The sequence below is a fragment of the Protobothrops mucrosquamatus genome, unplaced genomic scaffold (genome assembly GCF_001527695.2).
Source record: "Protobothrops mucrosquamatus isolate PMUCROS unplaced genomic scaffold, P.Mucros_1.0 scaffold116, whole genome shotgun sequence".
In the NCBI taxonomy this organism is placed as follows: domain Eukaryota; kingdom Metazoa; phylum Chordata; class Lepidosauria; order Squamata; family Viperidae; genus Protobothrops; species Protobothrops mucrosquamatus.
Genome location: NW_015386488.1, coordinates 628,133 through 648,790, shown reverse-complemented (window position 1 = coordinate 648,790; position 20,658 = coordinate 628,133). Strand labels below are relative to the sequence as shown.

The window sequence follows — 20,658 nt, the reverse complement described above, 5'->3', positions numbered from 1 at the left end:
ATCAGGGCTTAAGAAGCCAGTCTATGGGAGAGTCTTTTATAGGTTGAGTAGAGCCTGCACACGGCCCCTGGACCTCGTCACTGGTCCTAATTGTGTAAGCTGCGTTCCAACGGTAGTTTTTACATTACCGGCTGTTCCTGCCCTGCATTTCCTGCTTGTGTGTGTGACTTCACCTGTCTCATTTTCGCTTGGGCTGGGAGCAGATGGGACGTTCCCCCCTCCTATCCTCTTTGGCCGTATCCCCCGCACCACCTGACCGCGTGATCCTGCCCTCCTACCCCCTGCAACGATGAAATCCACCAGACCCGGGGTGCCTGTTCCCTTCTCTGGAGCCCGGCTGATCCCATCCACCCCGCTGCAGCTCCTGTAGGCGCTCTCCCCCTTTTGTTCTCTGGCCGTATCTCCCGTATCTCCTATATCCCTCAGCGGTCCGCCCTTGTCATTCTTTTGCTCGTTCCACCTGGGCTGCCTAGGCTCATTGCCTCCCTCCACTTCTTCTTTCTCTTCGCCAGTCCCCTTCCCGCGCCCACCCCCTCCACGGATGCTATTCTGTCCAAGTTTTTTCCTCCCCCCTTCATGCCTGCCGTTCCCGACTTGGCCGTCAGCACTCTGGGGGTTGCTCCGTGCTTCCCGCTGGCTTAGACTGGAGCCGCGTGGTGGGGTTGTCGGGTCGCCACTGCAGGGCGGCTCGGCGGGATCACCTCCTCCTTCCTTGTACGCGATCGAGTGACTATCGTTCCGGGACCCCCCTCCTTCCTATCAGCCTCCGTCCTGTCGTTCCCGCACGACCCGGTCCCGGCCGGTCCGTTGCGCATGCTCTCCACGCGGGTGTCACCGGCTCCGGCTGAGAGTGCTCGGTGACTCGATTCCGATGTTCCTTCATTGGGGGGTGCCGCCTTGCTCCGGTGCCTTGGGGGGAGGGGGGGAAACTCCTGGTAAGTCAGTCGTCACTCCTACACCCTCCCTCATCATCGATCCCTGCATTCTTCGGGAGCGCACACCTTTCTTGGCGATGGGATCCTCTGCCCGTAATCCCCATTGTGCCCGGGTGCCTGGAGGCGGTTGGGGGGGAGGAGATGCTCTTCCTGTGGCTTTCTCTATTGACTCTGCTGACCTCTCCGGTGCGTTGTTGCAGCGCTTCCAGCGGGGTGGGGGGTTTCTGCTCACACTCCATGCCCTCAGCGCTAAGTGCGCTGGAGAGAGATCGATGTGCCGATTAATTGAATCCCTGTCCGAGAGCCACGCTTCCTTGAGCAGGCGTCCCACTTTCGTGCTGTCGTTAGCCAAAACCCATACATTGTCGAAGTCAAACCGATGCCCGGACTCCGCCATGTGCGCCCATATCTGGGAATGGCATTCGCCTCTTTTTATTGCTAACTTATGTTCATGGACCCTGGTTTTCACCCTCTTAGAGGTCTCCCCAACATAGTTACTAGGACAGTCCCTGCAGTCAATTCTATACACGACTGCCGACTTCTCCATATTGGGGAGTGGGTCCTTGAGGCGCATGGCCGCAGCTCGGAGTGTCTGGTTGGGTCTATGGGCTACCTTCACGTTATGTGGTGCCAGTAGCCTAGCTGTTGCTTCTGAGACATTGCAGATGTATGGGAGGGTGACCAGCGTCGGCCGTGATACCAATTCATCTGTTGGTGGGTTCCTTCTAGGCTCGGGTGGTACACTGTGATGCCTAATGAACCTTGTTGGATACCCATTGCGCTTGCACACACGAAAGAGATGATCTCTCTCCTCTTTCTTTGCTCCAACCGTACTACAGTGGGAATGCACTCGTTTGAATAAAGTTCTAATACAGCTGACTTTATGGGCCACCGGATGGTTGCTTCTATAATGGAGGATCCTATCTGTGTGCGTTGGTTTCCGGTATACCCTTGTGTTCAAAGTTCCATCTGGCTGTCGATGGACCAATACATCCAGGAATGCCAGGGTACCCTGGCTCTCTTCCTCCATCGTAAACTGGATGTCGGGGTATACCGAGTTGAGTATGCCCATAAAGTCAGCTTTCTGATGCCTCTTGACGACCGTAAATGTGTTGTCCACGTAGCGGGCCCAAAATTGGGGCTGGTACTGGGCCATCGCTACGCGTTCCAACTGTTGGAGTACCACTTCTGCTACCACACTGGAGATCGGGTACCCCATAGGTGTCCCTATAATTTGTTCGAACGTGGTGCCCTGGAAGGTGAAGTAAGTTCCCAGGCACACCTCCACCAACCTTATCAGGTCCTCAGTTCGAAGGGAATCCTGCTGTTGTTCTGGGTTCCTTTGACTCAAGCAGTCTCTTAAAGTTGTGACTGCGAGGCCCTGGGGAATGGAGGTGAAGAGTGAAACGATGTCAAAAGACACCATTACCTCATCCTCTTCCACCCTCAGGGTCTTGATTTTACTCAGGAACTCCTCTGCCGATCTCACAGTAGTGGCGCTGTCGTTGGTCAGATAGCCAATGCGACCACTCAGCCACTTGGCCAATTCCGAGGTTGGGGTGCCCCTAAATGCAACGATGGGGCAGAGGGGAACGTCTGCCTTATGAATCTTGGGCAGCCCATAAAACCTGGCCAGCGCTGAATCGCTAGGACGTACCCTCCTCAGAATGTCATCCCCCATTCCCTTGCTCCGTTTCAGGCCATCAAGAAGCTTGTTAACATAATTCCTGAGTGCGACCATAGGGTCTTTATCAACCACCCTGTACGCCGTTCTATCTTGGAGCAACTCCAGCACTTTGTTCGTATACAATACTTTGTCCATCACGACTGTGGCCCTCCCCTTATCCGCTGGGAGTATGACGATGGAGTCATCCCTCTTAAGTTGTTCCAGGGCCTCCATCTCCTGTTTGGACAATGTCTGATATCGTCTATGGCCTACCAGCAGCCCCGTGACCTGTTGCTTGAGAGAGTTCTTGACCTCCTCCCCCACTCCAATGCGAAGCATCGTAGGCTCCAGCGCTGCTATAAAGTCAAGTGCGTGCGCGTCCATGAGGTTATAGCCCGCATCCCGCTGTAGTAGGGTGAGCTGTGACCTGGTTAGTGTCTTTGTTGACAGGTTACATACCAGTCTGTCGGAGAAGGTGCTGCTATCCAACTCTCGCAGGTTATCCGTCCTGCGTTGGAATATCCCCGTCATATGCTGGCTTGTCCTCCTAGAGGTTTGCCGGATATGCTGGTCAAGCGCCCAAAAATGCTGGTTAGTCACCTCCACACTACACCTTTCCCGGTAGTCCTGGACCCATGCCTTCAAGCCGTCTATGCGCCTATGTTGGTTGTTAATGAGCGCATACATGGTGCGGCGTTGGAACTGACGGACCGCTTGTTGGCATTCAGAGGAGTCGATGGTAGGTTTCCTCCTCAGCGACTTCAGGGGCATGCCTTCCTTGATGCAGTTATGCAAAAACGCCAGCTTACAATAGTTCGTCGAAATGCGGTGTGCCAGCTTCTCCCATTTCCTGGCCATGAGCAATACTGCTCTATCATATTTACTAATAATAACATTAAAAATACGATCCCTGGGTACATCCATGCTCAGAATAAATAAATAAAAGTGAACACCAGGGAGAATCCTTAAACTATAAAAGTTTAATACCAAGTTTACAAACACCAAGCTTTCATCAGCCACTGTTGACATCATCAGGGCTTAAGAAGCCAGTCTATGGGAGAGTCTTTTATAGGTTGAGTAGAGCCTGCACACGGCCCCTGGACCTCGTCACTGGTCCTAATTGTGTAAGCTGCATTCCAATGGTAGTTTTTACATTACCGGCTGTTCCTGCCCTGCATTTCCTGCTTATGTGTGTGACTTCACCTGTCTCATTTTTGCTTGGGCTGGGAGCAGATGGGACATTCCCCCCTCCTATCCTCTTTGGCCGTATCCCCCGCACCGCCTGACCGCGTGATCCTGCCCTCCTACCCCCTGCAACGATCGAATCCACCAGACCGGGGGTGCCTGTTCCCTTCTCTGGAGCCCAGCTGATCCCATCCACCCCGCTGCAGCTCCTGTAGGTGCTCCCTCCCTTTTTTTCTCTGGCCGTATCTCCCGTATCTCCTATATCCCTCAGCGGTCCGCCCTTGTCATTCTTTTGCTCATTCCACCTGGGCTGCCTAGGCTCATTGCCTCCCTCCACTTCTTCTTTCTCTTCGCCAGTCCCCTTCCCGCGCCCACCCCCTCCATGGATGCTATTCTGTCCAAGTTTTTTCCTCCCCCCTTCATGCCGGCCGTTCCCGACTCGGCCGTCAGCACTCTGGGGGTTGCTCCGTGCTTCCCGCTGGCTCAAACAGACTGGAGCTGCGGGGTGGGGTGGTCGGGTCGCCTCTGCAGGGCAGCTCGGCGGGATAACCTTCCTTGTACGCGATCGAGTGACTATCGCTCCGGGACCCCCCTCCTTCCTATCGGCCTCCGTCCTGTCGTCCCCGCACGACCCGGTCCTGGCCGGTCCATTGCGCATGCTCTCCACGCGGGTGTCACCGGCTCCGGCTGAGAGTGCTAGGCGACTCGATTCTGATGTTGTTCCTTCATTGGGGGGTGCCGCCTTGCTCCGGTGCCTTGGGGGGAGGGGGGAAAACTCCTGGTAAGTCAGTCATCACTCCTACACCCTCCCTCATGTCGATCCCTGAGTTCTTCGGGAGCGCACACCTTTCTTGGCGATGGGATCCTCTGCCCGTAATCCCCATTGTGCCCGGGTGCCTGGAGGCGGTTGGGGGGGGAGGAGATGCTCTTCCTGTGGCTTTCTCTATTGACTCTGCTGACCTCTCTGGTGCGTTGTTGCGGCGCTTCCAGCGGGGTGGGGGTTTGCTGCTCACACTCCGTGCCCTCAGCGCTAAGTGCGCTGGAGAGAGATCGATGTGCCGATTAATTGAATCCCTGTCTGAGAGCCACGCTTCCTTGAGCAGGCGTCCCTCTTTCGTGCTGTCGTTAGCCAAAACCCATACATTGTCGAAGTCAAACCGATGGCCGGACTCCGCCATGTGCGCCCATATCTGGGAATGGCATTCGCCTCTTTTTATTGCTAACTTATGTTCATGGACCCTAGTTTTCACCCTCTTAGAGGTCTCCCCAACATAGTTACTAGGACAGTCCCTGCAGTCAATTCTATACACGACTGCCGACTTCTCCATGTTGGGGAGTGGGTCCTTGGGGCGCATGGCCGCAGCTTGGAGTGTCTGGTTGGGTCTATGGGTTACCTTCACGTTATGTGGTGCCAGTAGCCTAGCTGTTGCTTCTGAGACATTGCAGATGTATGGGAGGGTGACCAGCGTCGGCCGTGATGCCAATTCATCCGTTGGTGGGTTCCTTCTAGGCTCGGGTGGTACACTGTGATGCCTAATGAACCTTGTTGGATACCCATTGCGCTTGCACACACGAAAGAGATGATCTCTCTCCTCTTTCTTTGCTCCAACCGTACTACAGTGGGAATGCACCCGTAAGGGGAAGCATCACAGCCGATGCATACAGGTAATTTCTCATTGAAATGAGCAAGTACATCATGAGATGTAAGCAAGGTCTTGACCTCATTGAAACTCCATTCGTGGACCGTGGTCCACTGTCAGACTGCCTGCTTGTCTAAAAGCCTATGTAGAGGCTCAGCCACAGCAGCTTTGTGAGGTAGAAAAGCATTGTAAAAATTAAGAAGACCTAGAAAAGCCTGCAGTTCACCCTTTGACTTAGGATGAGGAGCCTGCTGTATTGCCTTTAACTTAGACTCAGCGGGGTGAATGCCTTGGGCATCTATTCTGAATCCCAAAAAATCTGTAGAAGTGACCCCTATTTTGCACTTGTTTTTCTTGAGCTTTAAACCTGCTCTTCTGAAACGCAGCAGTACAGCCCTCAATCTTTCTGCTAAATTTTGTATGGATTCTCCAGCAATGAGAACATCATCAAAATAAGGGCAGACACCAGGAATGCCCCTTAGTGTGCTCTCCATGATGCTTTGGAATATGCCTGGTGCGACATTTACCCCAAATTGCAGTTACAATTGTCTGTGCCTCAGCAGCTGCTTTATCAACAGGTAACTGTTGATACGCCTGAGCCAAGTCAAGCTTTGCAAAAATCTTCTCTCCTTTAAGTGAAGCCAGAATGTGACTGACTACTGGAATGGGGTATGCGTGCTGTTGTAATGCCTTATTAATAGTGCACTTATAATCAGCACATATACGGATGTCCCCGTTAGCCTTAAGAGGCGTGACTATTGGGGTTTCCCATGGACTTGAATCCACAGGCTCTAAAATGCCTTGTTGGATCAATTTATCCAACTCAGCATCAATTTTTCCTTTTAAAGCAAAAGGCACTCTTCTAGCCTTTACCCTAATAGGTGTGATGTTGGGGTCAAGTCTCAATGAAACTGGAGGCCCCTTGTAGGATCCAAGCTGTGAACTAAACACATCTGCAAATTCCTTGCAGACTTCTGCTAGGCTTTGTGTTTGCAAGCTGTGTAATCCCGTGACTTGAATTCCCAAAGCCTCAAACCAATCGAGCCTTATAAAACTCATTCTGTCCCTCCCCACAACCAAAACATCTAGGGGACCCTCAAAACTCTTGTGTTGCACTGTAAGGGTGGCCTCCCCCTTTACACACACCTTAGAGTTTTGGAAGTCTGTCAAAATTATATTGGAAGGCCTCAGTTTTGTCTGAAACCCACTGCTATTGCAAATCTTCCTGAATGTATGAAGGGAAATAATTGAAAGAGCGGACCCCATGTCCAGCTCCATAACTAAAGGAATCCCTTGCAGTCTCACCTTAAGAGACAACTTCTTTTTAAGCGGTTTGTGTGTGCCTGTTCTACAAACACTTCTGCGTGACGCACAGAAGCCCACCCTGTTTTGGCTGGGGACCTTTCAGGTGCAATTCTTCTCAATGTTGTACCTTCTTTTGTCCTAGGCAAACGGCTGCTATGTGGCCTTGTCTTCCACACGCTCTGCAGACGGCTGAACAAAACTTGCAGTCGGCCCTCTTGTGGCGACCTCCACACCCAAAGCACTTGAGCCCTGTTGAAGCTTTGTCTTTGCTTTCCTTTTTCTTCCTTTCAGTAGATGGGAAAAGATGATCCACCTCTTCTTCAGGATCTTCCTCAGCGTCTTCCTGCGCTTCTTCTAGGTGCACAGAAGCTTCTTCTGCACCGTTCTTGTTAGGCCGCATGTGCCTGACTGCCCCGCCTGCCGCCTCTTCAGCTGTGACCTCTCTCACAGCATCTTGGAACGACAAGTCTTTTTTCGCAAAAAGTTTTTGTTGTAGGCCTCTGTTCCTTAACCCACATACAAAACGGTCCCTGAGCCTCTCTTCTAAATCCTTATATTCACATGGTTTGGCTGCTCTTCTTAATGCTGCAATAAATTCTTTGGCTGATTCTCCTGCTTTCTGATTTCTCTGTTCAAAATTATGTCTCCAAGCAATTATAGACATCTCTGGTTGGAAATGTTCCCTCAGTAAATTCTTCAAGTCTGTGTAATTTACAGACTCTAGAGGAGCAGGGGCTGCCAAGTTCTCTGCAATCTCAAATACATCTTGACCACATACACACAGCAGGGTTGCAGCCTTTAAGCCATCTTCCCTAATTTGATTTACTCTAAAGTAAGTTTCTGCTCTTGCCATGTAAGTCTCCCACCTCTCTGGTCGACTTACATCAAATTCTGACAGCCTCCCAATCTTTGCCAACTTGCAATCTGATCAGGAATAGGCCTCTCAGGCAGCTTACCTCCAGCGACGCTGTACTGGCAGGCCAAATGCTGAGTCTTGACGCCTTCTTCCTTGCTCCAAGGACTCCTCAGGTAAGTCTTACAGCCTTTTTTTTCAGCTTGCAAGATGAATCCCACCTTCGTTGCCAATGTTAAGTCCTTGGTTAAGCAATGATGGAGAGGCAGACATGCTGTTGTAACAGAAACCTTCTTTATTTCTGCTCCGAACTCCGGAGACCAAAACGGAGGCTCGCAGGCCTCTTGCGACTCTCTCTACAGCTACAGAAACTGTCTGGGTAAACTTGCTACTTCTTCCGCACTCTTGGTGCCTTGCGCATGCGCGCAGGCTGGCAGAGCGCCGGTTTGTCTGGCCCCGGGCAGCTTACAGCAGCCCGTTGCCATGACAACGTCTGAGCCTGCTGCCGCAGGCTCAGGACACAACACCGAGCTTGGCCAAGTTCATTGTCATCTCTAGCTATGCGGGAAACTGGGAAATTCTTTGAATCACCTTTCTTCTACGTTTTCAAGAACGGAATTTTTTAGGATCCAAAGATGCTTTTCCAAAAGGCAACTGGACTTTCTTAGTTTTTTTTTCTTTGAAAACATTTTTGTTTCTCATCCAGGAAGTTCTAACTGAAGAATCTTCTTGTATGAGAAGCGAAACATTTTCAAAGGAAAAAAAACACAAGAAAGTCCAGTTGCCTTTTGGGAAAGCACTTTTGGAACAACCATGACCTGGATGATTGAGAATCTCCATAAATGTTTAGGAGCATGAGGCTTTCTGAGCTGCTGGTAGTAACTGAAGAGATGGGGTGATCTTCAAGGGTGGCATAAAATCAGTGTGGTACCTAACTCTATATTTTGCTTTTATATGGACTCCTGAGACTAAACAGTTTCAGCTGACATGGAAGTATTTGCATGTACAGTGAAAGCATCTTGTTGGGAATGCAGTAATTCTACTGTAAACTGACTCTTTTTACCAACACCACCCACATGACTTCTTGGACTGAGCATTCCCACGTTAGACTGAACACCCAAATGTAATACCCAAATACAATGTTTCTGTAGGGTTGCAATAAGATCTGCATCATTTCTCCCCATTCTTTCCCTGCACCAGAAATTCAAAGAGAGAGGGGAAAAAATGCAGCTAAACAATAAAAATCCCAAGGTACATGGCATAAACTAAAGAATAAAGCTTTGTGAGCCTTGAATTTTGGCTTTTAACTGAAAACTGATGTTCAGATTGAAAATTCTCTGTACGAATTGAAGCAAAAGTTTTAATACAGCTGTGAGCTGTGAAAAGCAAATTATGTAAAGTTGACTCTTTGAATGTAAGTATTTGAAGAACTTGTCCACGCTTAAAATCACATCGGGAGTAGAATCAATAATATTGAACAGACATAAGTGCTGTATTTCAAGATGAGGCAATGTTACAGGCTCTAGAATATTTTCACAGCCATAAAAATGGGTGGTTGCACTTATAAAAGACTTGGAAGGTGTATATAAGTATTGCCTTTGATTGAGAAATTTGTTACTTTTTTTGACAAGTGACCCTAACCTTCAGATTCATTTAGCATATCTTCTGTCAATATGTTTTTAAGAACACAAAGGGAAGAGAGCTTCACTAAGATAAATTTCTAATTTCACCAAATAGATGTATTCTCAATACTGCTATCCCATGGGGTAATGTTCTCTTCCACTGGAGCTTTTAAGGAACCAGAAATCATGCTGTTTTTGTTTAGCATGATGTGCAAATCCATCCATCACAATTTAGAACTCTGACTTTTTTCCTTGAGTTTTTTGTGCATTGTATGGTCAAAATAATCTAATTATGTCATGACTTTATGGACATGCGAACCAAGATTGCTTGATAAATCTTCAGTGGAAAACATAGAGAGTGTCAGAATCCAATTATATTTCATTTCTATCTACCTACTCTGATAAAACCCAATTCTTACTCTATGCTGGATTCTGTCATACTACGAAAGGGGAGGAGGATAAATGGGGGGGGGGTGTTTATGACTCTCACTTCCTTCATTAACAACAAAGTGACCGTTTGTGGATTCTCTTCGAGAGGACTAAACATAACAATGCGGCCATCTGCCTTTCATCTTAGTCCCTCTGAAGTTCTTCTCTTTGCTGGCAGTGAGGAAAAAGGGGTGGGGGAAAATCCAACGCCTAGGATCGGGGAAAGAGAGGATGAGTGATCTTGCCAACGGAGCGGATGACAGATTGAATTGCCCGGAAGAACTGTGGGGTGGGGGCTGCTTGGGAACATTTTAAAACATTGAAGGGTGGGAGAGGATTCCCCAGATCCTGTCTAACATGCCTACAATCAGCTTCTCTTAATAAAAATCCCTGTTGGAAATATTCCAAGAGTTCTGTCTTCTTAAGATGTAAGATTGAGGTGGGTCCTTACATTGAGAATATAAGAAAAAATGTTTTAAGCTAATAGTGTAATTTAACTGGGCTGATACCTTTGGGTATCCTGAAGAGTACAGAACTGAGGAGATAGACTTCCGGTTTGCCAGGCAGCTGCCATGAACGGCTGGGAGACTTGTTCTCTCTCCCCTGTTCAGTTTTGCATCATTGGGGGGCCCTGAAAAGGGCCGAAAGTCACCCCGAAGAGGCGACCAGCAAGGATGGGCTTTCGCTGGATCGCGGGAGAGTAGCAACTCTCCCGTTAGGGCAGGCGATCCCTCCAAACTGGTGGACGAAAGGACTGGCCATAAAAATATGGCTCGTCCCTAGGCTGCTAATAGCCGAAGTCACACTTACCATCTAGCAACTTCAAAGCAGCATGGGAAGGACTGGGTGAGAACTACCTCTCTTACATCCTAATTACTTAATTACCTGCATAAGCTGCTAAAGTACTTTCCCCCCTGTGTAGAGGGAAGGGGGATTTTAGCCCTCCCTCCAGAAACAGCGGCAATTGAATACACAGGGGAGCTTTTTTGAAAACGTTGAAAAAATAAATGGATACCAATTGGAACTTTATTTCCTAAAGCTTGTGGATTAAAAGATTTTTGATTATCTACTTTTTACTTTTAATTTTTATTCGAAATTTTTTCCTTTTAAAATAGAAGAATCCCCCCCAAAAGGATTACAATAACTTTGAGATTTAAAGGAATTCCTTAAACAGTGGGGTGACATCTTGGGGCTAAACCTGAAATTGCAATTTATTATTCTTAAAGAAAAGAGACCTGGCTGACAGTTTAGAAAACAAGATAAGATTGATCTGGTAACCTTGAACACCAGCTGTGAGAGTTTTAGCTCTGTTTCTTATTTACTGGTGGGAGGGAACTGTGAAAGTTTTCAATTCAACTCATCACTATTGAAGTCCAGGAACAGATCTTTCCTATGGAAGAAATGCAAAAACAATTTTTTGCTATGTTGAAAATAACTTACCAAACTTACCAAAGTCTTCTTAAAGCTGGCGATGAAATAAGAGCTTTCAGAAAAAACCCAGAAAGCATCTTAGATATGCAAACTCAAACTTTGACTATAACTAAAAACCTATCTATACAGAATACAATAGGAAAAATCGAACAATTAAATACTATGACAGAAGACCTAACTGTCCAACAAATACAGACAATAGAAAATTCAGAAAAAAATCTGACAACATGGATGGAGGAAAAAACCTGCTATATAAATCAGAAGGAATTTGAAGATGAAGAAGAGAAACAGATGGAAGAAAAGATAAACAAATAAGGACAACTACAAGAGGAGAAAATAAAAGAGACGATCTGAGAGTCCTGCCAGATCCCTCAGCCTTCCAAAAATGGCGACTGGATAGTCATCTCAATATGACATAATATATACAATAATACAAGAAATCTTTGAGGATCCTGAAGCAAGGACATGAAAGATGATTTGGCAAAGAAAAAAAAAAGCCAGAATAAGATTGAAGAAGAATGGAGTGTGGGCATATTTAGGAGGTTTAAAATAGAATATACTTAAGTAAACAAGACCCGTATTTTGAATACCAGATATTGTTATGATGTGAAGATAAAGAAAAATGTTGGCTAATTAAAACCTAGATGCATAAATATTAACAGTTAAATTGAAATATTGAGTTGTTTATAAAGGTTAGATAAAGATGATTAAAACATATATATGTTAAGAGTGATGTAATGTAATTAACATGTTTTGATGTAGTGATAAGAATAAAAATTAATAAGCTTAAATATGAGAAAGTGGATATAAGGAAGAATACTGAAATGGGAGAAATTTTGATTACTGAATTTATAATATTTGGAAATTATAATGAAAATAAGAATGTTATATTGTATTACTAATTTGTTGATATAGAAGTGAGATAGATAAGATATATATTCGGAATACTAGATGTTGGGGGGAATTGTGACAAAGGGAATTGGGGTCATTTAAAAATTTGGAAATGATAAATATTAAATGTTTAATTTAAATATCAACGAAAAATTAAAACTGGGAAAATTCATAAAGTGGTCCAAAAGATGGAATGTTAAAATAAATAAGACATATAAAATTATTGATAAATGTAAAAAAGCTATTAAATAGCTGATGGATAGAATAAGAAGTATACTAATTTAAACAAGAGACAGTATGTATTAAGGGAAAAAAGAGAGGAAATATTGGCTGTAATAGTTGGAGATTTGTATTAATAATATTTGTATATAATGGAACTATTGTAACTCAGGCACCATGTTGCTTTTCAAAGATATAATTGTAACATTGGAAAATTAATAAAAAGTTAAAAAAAAAAAAAACTGAGGAGATAATCCACATGCCTTGTTTATCATTTGGTGTCTTGTTACTTAGTCCTTAATACTGTACAGCCTTATCAATAACCCTTCCTCCATCCTTGTCTTCGAAGACTGAAATTTCAAGGGTGGAATCCTGATATGGAATTCTGGAAGAAACCAACTGCAGAATGAATATTGGTTTGGGGGAAAATGTGCAGGTTTTGTCACCTTGAAAAATGTTGATTTCTACAACTATCAGTATATAAATTGCCCTCCCTATCTCATAATACCTCTTTATCCAGGGACATGTCCCTTAATCTTGACAAATGTGTGTGTGTGTGTGTGTGTGTGTATGTAACACACCATACACGTAATATAGGCACAATATATGTATTACACAATACATAATCATGCACAAAATAAGAATTGTTGATCTAAGTGTTCTGACATTTGTTCCTTGTGCCACTATTGAAAAATAACTTGTCCAAATACTTGTCCAAATATACTTGTCCAAATATACTTGTCCAAATACTTGTCCAAATATAACTTGTCCAAATATAGATCAAAAATCCAGTGCTGCCAATCAGGGCAAATTTATCTTTCCAGTATTGGAATAGTACTACTTTGGGCTACATTCCTTCTGTGTAAATACCCATAGCTCTCAGTATGTTAATCACAATCATATACTAGAGATATAAACTAGATTAGTTCTCTCCAACATGGCTGCTCTCCAGATGTGTACATTTGAGTTCCTAGAAATCTCAGCAATAGCCGCACATCTGGAGGGCAGCCAGGTTGAAGAAAGCTGGCTGAAAAACTCATGCACTTGGTAGCAATTCTTTTGATAAAGCAACCATCAACCCCAAACCTGACTGCCAGTCAGATAAATTTCAGACCAAAATGTAACAGTAGTAGGATAAGATCAAACCAAATGAGTTGATGTTTTAAATTATATCCTCTGCATTAATGCAAACATGTGGCATAGTTCTCATTGAGAACTGTGGAATGCACACAGAAATGATTGCTTGTTAATATATTCCATGTGCATTGGAAGCTAATGTTAGTTTGTCATCCTTATTAGAAACAAGACTGGATGAGCTAATTCTACTTTATTGTAAAGCTACATTAACAGAATCTTGCAAACCTGAAAGTGCTTCTCTCCCTCGTCCCCTTTAGAGTCCAAAAACTAAGGAGGGTCTTCAGAGCCTCTTGCCCAGCTCACATTCCCCACATAGCTGCCTTTTATCTGTCCATTTTGTTGGCTGCTGTGTCTTCAGCTTTCCCTCAAAGTCACTACCTCATACCATGACATAATTTGAACATTTTGGCACTATGAAAGGCTTAGATAGTAATTGGAGTAATTACTATCTTAGGCAGATTACTGAGAAAGAGCTAGCTTGTAGTTTTGATGAGTTAGCCATATTCTTACTGATGAGGATGACACTCTGTTAGAGAAAAAATGACATCCAGAAATGACAGGAGACCTATCTGGAGGAAGTAGAATTCACCTTTTTAAAACTTTGGTGGATGCAGTAAAGCTGCATACATCTATCCCTGTTTTGTAGTATGAGATTAGCAGGTTACCTAGTTGAGATTGTCCAAACTGCCCTTGTGTACAAGGTCAAAGATCAATTAGGGATTAAACTCTTAAAATAGGACCATCAAAACCTAGACTGACATCGATGTTAGTTCAGGGAGTAACTGAGCAGTTCCTATCTTCCCCCTTACCTATCTCATTGGGTTGTTGTAAAATATCACTTGAGTTTCTGGGGTGGGGGGAAACAAGAGATAAATTGAATGGATATTTAAATAATAAATGAGTGGGCTTGAAATTCTGGGAACAATTGGGAAAATATGCCTGGGGGGGGACCAGATTTGGAAAAAAAAATGACATGGCTTTAACTTAAAGTGATTAGACCCATAAACATGGTATTAGGACAGGAATTGTGTGGAAATTCTGTTAATTCTGAAGGCGACTCTATTATTGATAAAATTTCAGAGCAGTCAAGAAGCCCAGCCTCTTGACTTTTCTAAGGTATGCATCCACAACAACTTCAGAAGTTGCTTCTCTTCTAAGATTAGCCCCAATTCTTTTGTCCTCTCATTTTTCTCTTATTTTTGTCCTTTGGCAATCTGCTTATAGAGAGAATTCAAAGTGGATTGCACAGTGTAACATTTGCCTACTTTCCTTCTTTGTAATCTTCCACTAGGAAACCTGTCAACATGACCAAAGCCACAATCAACTACCGCAATGAGAAAACACACATGATGAGTGCAGTTGATCAGAGCTTCACAGACCAGAGTACCCTTCAGGAAGATGAGAGGCTGGGATTATCTTTCATGGATACTCACAATTACAACAACAGAGGTTAGTTTCGAAGGAATACATGTCCTGATTCCAAGCTGGAGCGGTAGAATTTATATAACAGAGCAAAATAGATTTTATTGGTTCTTCTGTTGGTAGTACAATAAAGTTAGGATTAGAGTTAAAGTTAAGCTTCTTTAGGCTCTGCTGTTGGATTTTATATGTGGGTTTCTTTATTTATTGTATTTATTTAGTTATTGATATCCCGACTTTATTATTTCTTATAAATAACTCAAGACAACAAACACACATAATTCTCTTTTTTCCTCCTATTTTCTCCATAACAACATTGTGAAATGAGTTGGGCTGAGAGAGAGAGGGACTGCCCTAAAGTTCCCCCAGCCAGTTTTCATGACTAAGGTGAGACTAGATCTCACAGTCTGATTGGCCCAGCTGGCTTTCATGCCTAAAGAATAACTAGAACTCACAGACTCCTGGTTTCTAGGCTGAGGCCTTAAGTGTTATAAGAAGGATTGTGTGCCAGGTGGGTTATCCAAAAAGTCAAAATTAAAGCTACAAGTACAATCAAAGCCTTTTTATGTGCATTGTGACACATGTGAAAAAGGAGCAGGGCTTTGATTTCATGAGATGACACAGTGAAATCCAATCAAGTCCAATCCTTTATTTGCTTACAGATGACAGACAGAATCTTGCCAAATTAAAGCTATAACCTTATAGCCTACTTAATATATCCTGAGGGATTCTAGGATGTGGCTACCTTTTCCCTCTTCCACCATCCAGTGTGAGACTATGCAGTCTCCTAATCTGGCCCCACTCTGGGAAAGCTTGATTTCTCCAAAACTCTGCCCCACTAATCCTCCAGTGCATGTTTCATCATGCATGATTTTCACTCCCTGTTTGACTCAACACCTCTCTGAAGATTCCCCTGCCAATTTTTAGGACAAAATTTCTACTGATAGGATGAAAGTAGGGTTAGCCTTCCCTGGAGTCTGTGGTTCAATCTAATGTGAGAGTTAGATTAAGAAAGAAAAAAAACCAGTGCAGATTTATTGGTCCTGGATCTCTTCCAATACACTCCTACCTGAGTTTTCATGAATTTTAACATTGGTTGGCTCTTTGGAAGTGTTATCAGTTCAAATTGTCAGTACTAATCTTCTGGGCTGTGCACACAGTGTTATCTGATAAGGCTGATTACAATTCAGACTCTTCTGCTCTCCGCTCACTTGTGCAATCAGTCCATTCTTTATCTTAAAATTGCCACCTCATGTTTTTATAAAGCTTTCCCCCATTTAGTTCTCTGGCTTCAAGTCATCTTTGAGTTAGGCCTGTAGTCCAATCTTTAGACATTTGTAAAAGGTTTAAAATGCTTCTTTTTCCAGGATCTTCAGGAAAGTGGAAAAACCTCCTCCTAATTTGATTTGTGTTGTACTTGTATTTGTATTAAGAATTGTTTATCCTGAGTACAGGTAGTCCTCGACAGTTCATTTAGTGACTGTTCAAAGTTACAATGGCACTGAAAAAAATGACTTATGACCATTTTCACACTTACAGCCATTGCAGTATTCCCCAGAGTCAGATTAATTTGGATGCTTGGCAATTGACTCATATGTCCCAGTGTCATATGATCACCTTTGGTGACAAGCAAAGCCAATCACTTAACAACCATGTTACTAATTTAACAACTGCAGTGATTTACTTAACTGTGGCATGAAAGGTCATAAAATGGGGCAAAATTTACTTAACAATTGTTTCACTGAGCAACAAAAATTTTGGGCTCAGTTGTGGTCGTAAGTCAAGGACTACCGATATTAGATGATATTAAGATAGGATACCATTGATCATGATATAGTTTTATTGTGATTTATATTTTATATATACTGTAGATCTGATTTACCTGGACTGTGCATAGTATAAGTAGACATTTTCACACAATTCATTTGTCAGGAAATGAAAAAAGCTATCAGTCATAGTGTATTGCAGAAAGAAACAAAAATTTTTTTTGTCCCTTTTGATGCTACTTCAGTCTGATGAAGGAAAATCCATTTTTGGCATTTCTTTCAAATAAGATAAGAATTGTTTAGCTCCAACTGGCTTAGCTAGTCTGGTTTACATGCCCCTCTAACTGCCTGTTTGCTGAACATTGTCACTATTTTGGCTTGGCCCATGAGAGTGGCTAGTCTTTTGTTGTTTCTGTGTTTATTCTGGAATGTGGAATTCCTGGGAAATCAGTAGAACAGTCAGCCAGGAATTCTGCTGTTTGATGGGTGTGTACCTTCTCTGCATCTCTGCAGGGCGATCTGTACACAGATGTGTTCTGGGGACATTGGTAAATGAAGTGCATCAATACATTCGTACACATATGTACACACAAACACCAATATAGAATGGGAATGGGAGAGGGAAGAGGTACTTTGTTTGAGGGTGGGAACGGAGAGAAAAAGAAATATATACCAAAAAATGTTTATCATATGAATATCTTTTTTGTTCTTCTGTTCATTTGTGTCTGATTCTTGAAGACTGCCTGAACAAGTCCCAGCAGTTTTCTTGACCAGGTTTTTCAGAAATTGTTTGCCATTGCTTCCTTCCTTGGGCTAAGAGAGAAGGACTGGCCCAAGGTCATCCAGCTGCTTTGTGCTTAAGGTGGGACTAAAACTCACAGTCTCCTGGTTTCTAGCCTGGTGTCTTAACCACTATAGCAGATGAGCTTTTGACCTAGCAGATATGAATACTTGATGAATAGCTACTTGATTTAATTCTTAGAACTTAACTAAGTGGCTTAGATTTCTACTATTGCTTATAATAGAAATTGCTTTGCTGCTGGTTTCTTCCTCTTCCCATTCTACTTTATCTGCAGGTTTAGGAATGCCAACAGCTTCTCCCCTTAATACACTCTTGTCTAATTAATTGGCACCTGAACCATTTGGAGTTTGCATCTTCCCATGTAGAGTCCATGACTGCTTTTTCTTTTTCCTGATTCTTTTCTGTAGATTCTTCTTTAGGTTCAAACTATCTAAGACCCTTTCCTGGCTCTTCTCCAGATCTTCTGGCATCTGGTTCTCCCAGTCCTGGACTTCTCTGCTACACAACTTGTCTGGTTACATCTCATTCTAGCAGCATCTCCTGCCAAATTTAGGGAGGGGGGGAAATACCTCTCTTCCTGACTTCCTGCTCTGGTTTCTATTATATTTCTTTTTTATTTAAACCTTACATGCCCATCTGCAGGAGTCTCTAAGGAGTTTACAACATTTCCCTTCCTTTCTCTGCAGGTCCCTATGTATCTAAACAGGGCAGCTGACAGACCACCGCAGAGAAAAATATTGTGACCTTGATAGTTTCAGAGCAGTTCACCCATCCACATTCTTTGTCTATCAAAACCAATTTGGGGTGAAAATTGGGTCTAGATGGAAGAAAAGAAAGAAAGAGCGGGGGTGGGGGGTGGGGGTGGGGGTGAACAATATAGAGACTCTGATTCAGGCTTCCCAGCATTGTATTTGGCTGCTCCAATCACTCAGAGAGACTTTTGAGAATGGGATTGTTTGACATGAGCATACTGATCTTCTATTTCTCTGACAATTCTATCGATCTCTTGAGAGATCGATAGTCCTGTCAGAGGAAGCACATGGTAAATAATAAAACGTAAGGTTAAATAAATAAAATAAGGCAAAAATAAGGTTTCAGATCCCAACCCTGCCTGCCAAATGTTCTGCTGACAGTGGTTTTTCCTGCTGATGTGTGATTCTCACTGGGAGGGGAAAGGAAGATAGAGAATCCAGCAACCTCTGCCTTGAACTATCCTGCATTACGTGGGGTGAATAAGACTGCAGACATGCTGCAGATGACTAACTCCAGTGAGAATTAGGGGATTACCTGGAACCCTCTGGTTACCTTGGGGCTAGGATACCTATCTTCTTTACCTTTTCTTGCTCATATATATACCTAGGCTTGATACATACCAAGGTGGTTTGTTTCTTTCCATTGATGATCAAGATGGTAAGAAAAATTGGATATGATTCTGAACTATATAGAGTGGTCCTAAGTGATAAATTGAGCCATGTATGGTTTAAAGCAGTGTTTTTAAAGCTGGCTGGGGAATTCCGGTAATTGAAGTCTATCTATCTTAATGTTGCCAAGGTGGAGAAACACTGCATTAAAAAGTTGCCTGAGTATATGCAACGAGTTTTGGCTTGCTCCATAGCAGATAACTGCATGCTCCAGAGTTTACTTCAGGATACATTATTTGGATGCAATTTGCCCATAGGATCCTGATTCACTTTTACAGTCAATACAATTCAATTTTGCAGTTACTAAGATTGTTGGCTGTGCCGGTACAAAGATACTAGGGAAATGATTGAAGCCTGGGAAACGGGCCCCTTGACAGTCCACAGAGTGCTGATCCACTACCAGCTTATCAGGTGCTTAGGAACTGAGGACTTGGCAGCACAAGGAAACAAAGCCAGTCGCTAGCCATCAACACACCAATCAACCAATAGGAAAGCACTACATAAATATGACTCATAGAATAGCCAAAGCACATATTTCAGTAGAGAGAAGTTCCCTGAGGATGGACTTCAGGATGAATCCAAAAACTTGGAAGAGTAAACTTTTGGTTCCAGTGAGCAACCCAGATTGGATCTTACAACATTATCGTGGGATGTGTATATTTGCCTTCATTCATGATAGTCTATACTATTTGAAATTCTGGGCAAATTCTCCTGGTTTAGTTAGCAGCCTGTAGCCAACAGTATGCAATATGAGGATCAAGACCTATCTCTGCAAAGATGTTGAGTTTGCTTTTTTTTATGCAAATGGTGGGTAAAAACTGATCAAAATCTTGCCACAGGAGCAGCAGGCAAAGTAAGCAAGTACATAATTTGTTCCTTAGCACATTGTAAATATGAGGTACATATAATTGACATTTAATAGCATGGAAAGGGATGGGATGCAAATGGAAAATGAATGGATTTTAGAATGGCACACTTTTAATTCTATGGTCTTGCTTTACAGGGTTAAATAAGTTATTCTGTTACTGAGATTAACCCCAGTGAATGCTGCAGGTTTATTTTCTCTGGGTACACACACACAACTCACACTGTCTACCTTTTTCCTAAAAATAATATTTAACGTGGGCATGTTTAGCACCATTTTCTGCTAGTAGCATCACAAATGGATTTCATTGTGTCTGTATCTTTGTTTAAATAATGTAATCATTTCTTAAAAATATAGTTAGGTAGACTTCCGATTTGCCGTGCAGCCGCCATGGACGGCTGGGAGACTTGCTCTCTCTCCCCTGTTTAGTTTCGGATTGCTGGGGGGCCCTGAAAAGGGCCAAAAGTCACCCTGAAGAGGCGACCAGCAAGGAAGGGCTCTCGCTGGATCGCAGGAGAGCAGCAACTCTCCTGTTGGATCTGGCGATCCCTCCAAACCAGCGGATGAAAGGACTGGACATAGAAGTATGGCTTGTCCTTAGGCTGCAGACAGACAAAATCACACTTTCCACCAGGCAACTTTAAAGCAGCGCGGAAGAGACTGGGTGAGATTTACCTCTTTTATATCCTAATTACTTTTTGTACGTGCATAAGCTGCTAAGCATTTTCTCCCCTGTGGTGAGGGAAGGGAGATTTTAGCCCTCCCTCTAGAAAAAGCGGCGACTGACTACCTAGGGGAGTTTAAAATGTTGAAAAAATAACTGGATCCCAATTGGAATTGTATTTCCTAAAGCTTGTGGATTAAAAGATTTTTTACTCTTTATTTTTTACTATCTATCTTTGTTGAAAATCTGGTTTTTTTCTTATAAACAAGAAAAACGGAAAAGATTTAAAAAAAATTCTGGGACTCAAAGGGAAACTTTAAAACATAGAGGCGACCCCCTGTGGTCAAACTTGGTATCTCAATCTGTTATTCTTCAAGGGCTTGGCTGACAGCCCAGAAAGCAGATAAG

General features: G+C 43.6%; 1 protein-coding gene across 1 annotated transcript in view; it reads left to right on the top strand.

Annotated features, from left to right (window-relative positions):
* The window catches only part of PTPRU (protein tyrosine phosphatase receptor type U), a 335,303-nt gene that overhangs the window by 197,682 nt on the left and 116,963 nt on the right, over window positions 1–20,658 (top strand). Inside the window, exon 18 of the mRNA XM_029283530.1 lies at window positions 14,605–14,762. Within this exon, the coding sequence (XP_029139363.1) occupies window positions 14,605–14,762 (158 nt within the window). The remainder of the gene's footprint in view (window positions 1–14,604; window positions 14,763–20,658) is intronic.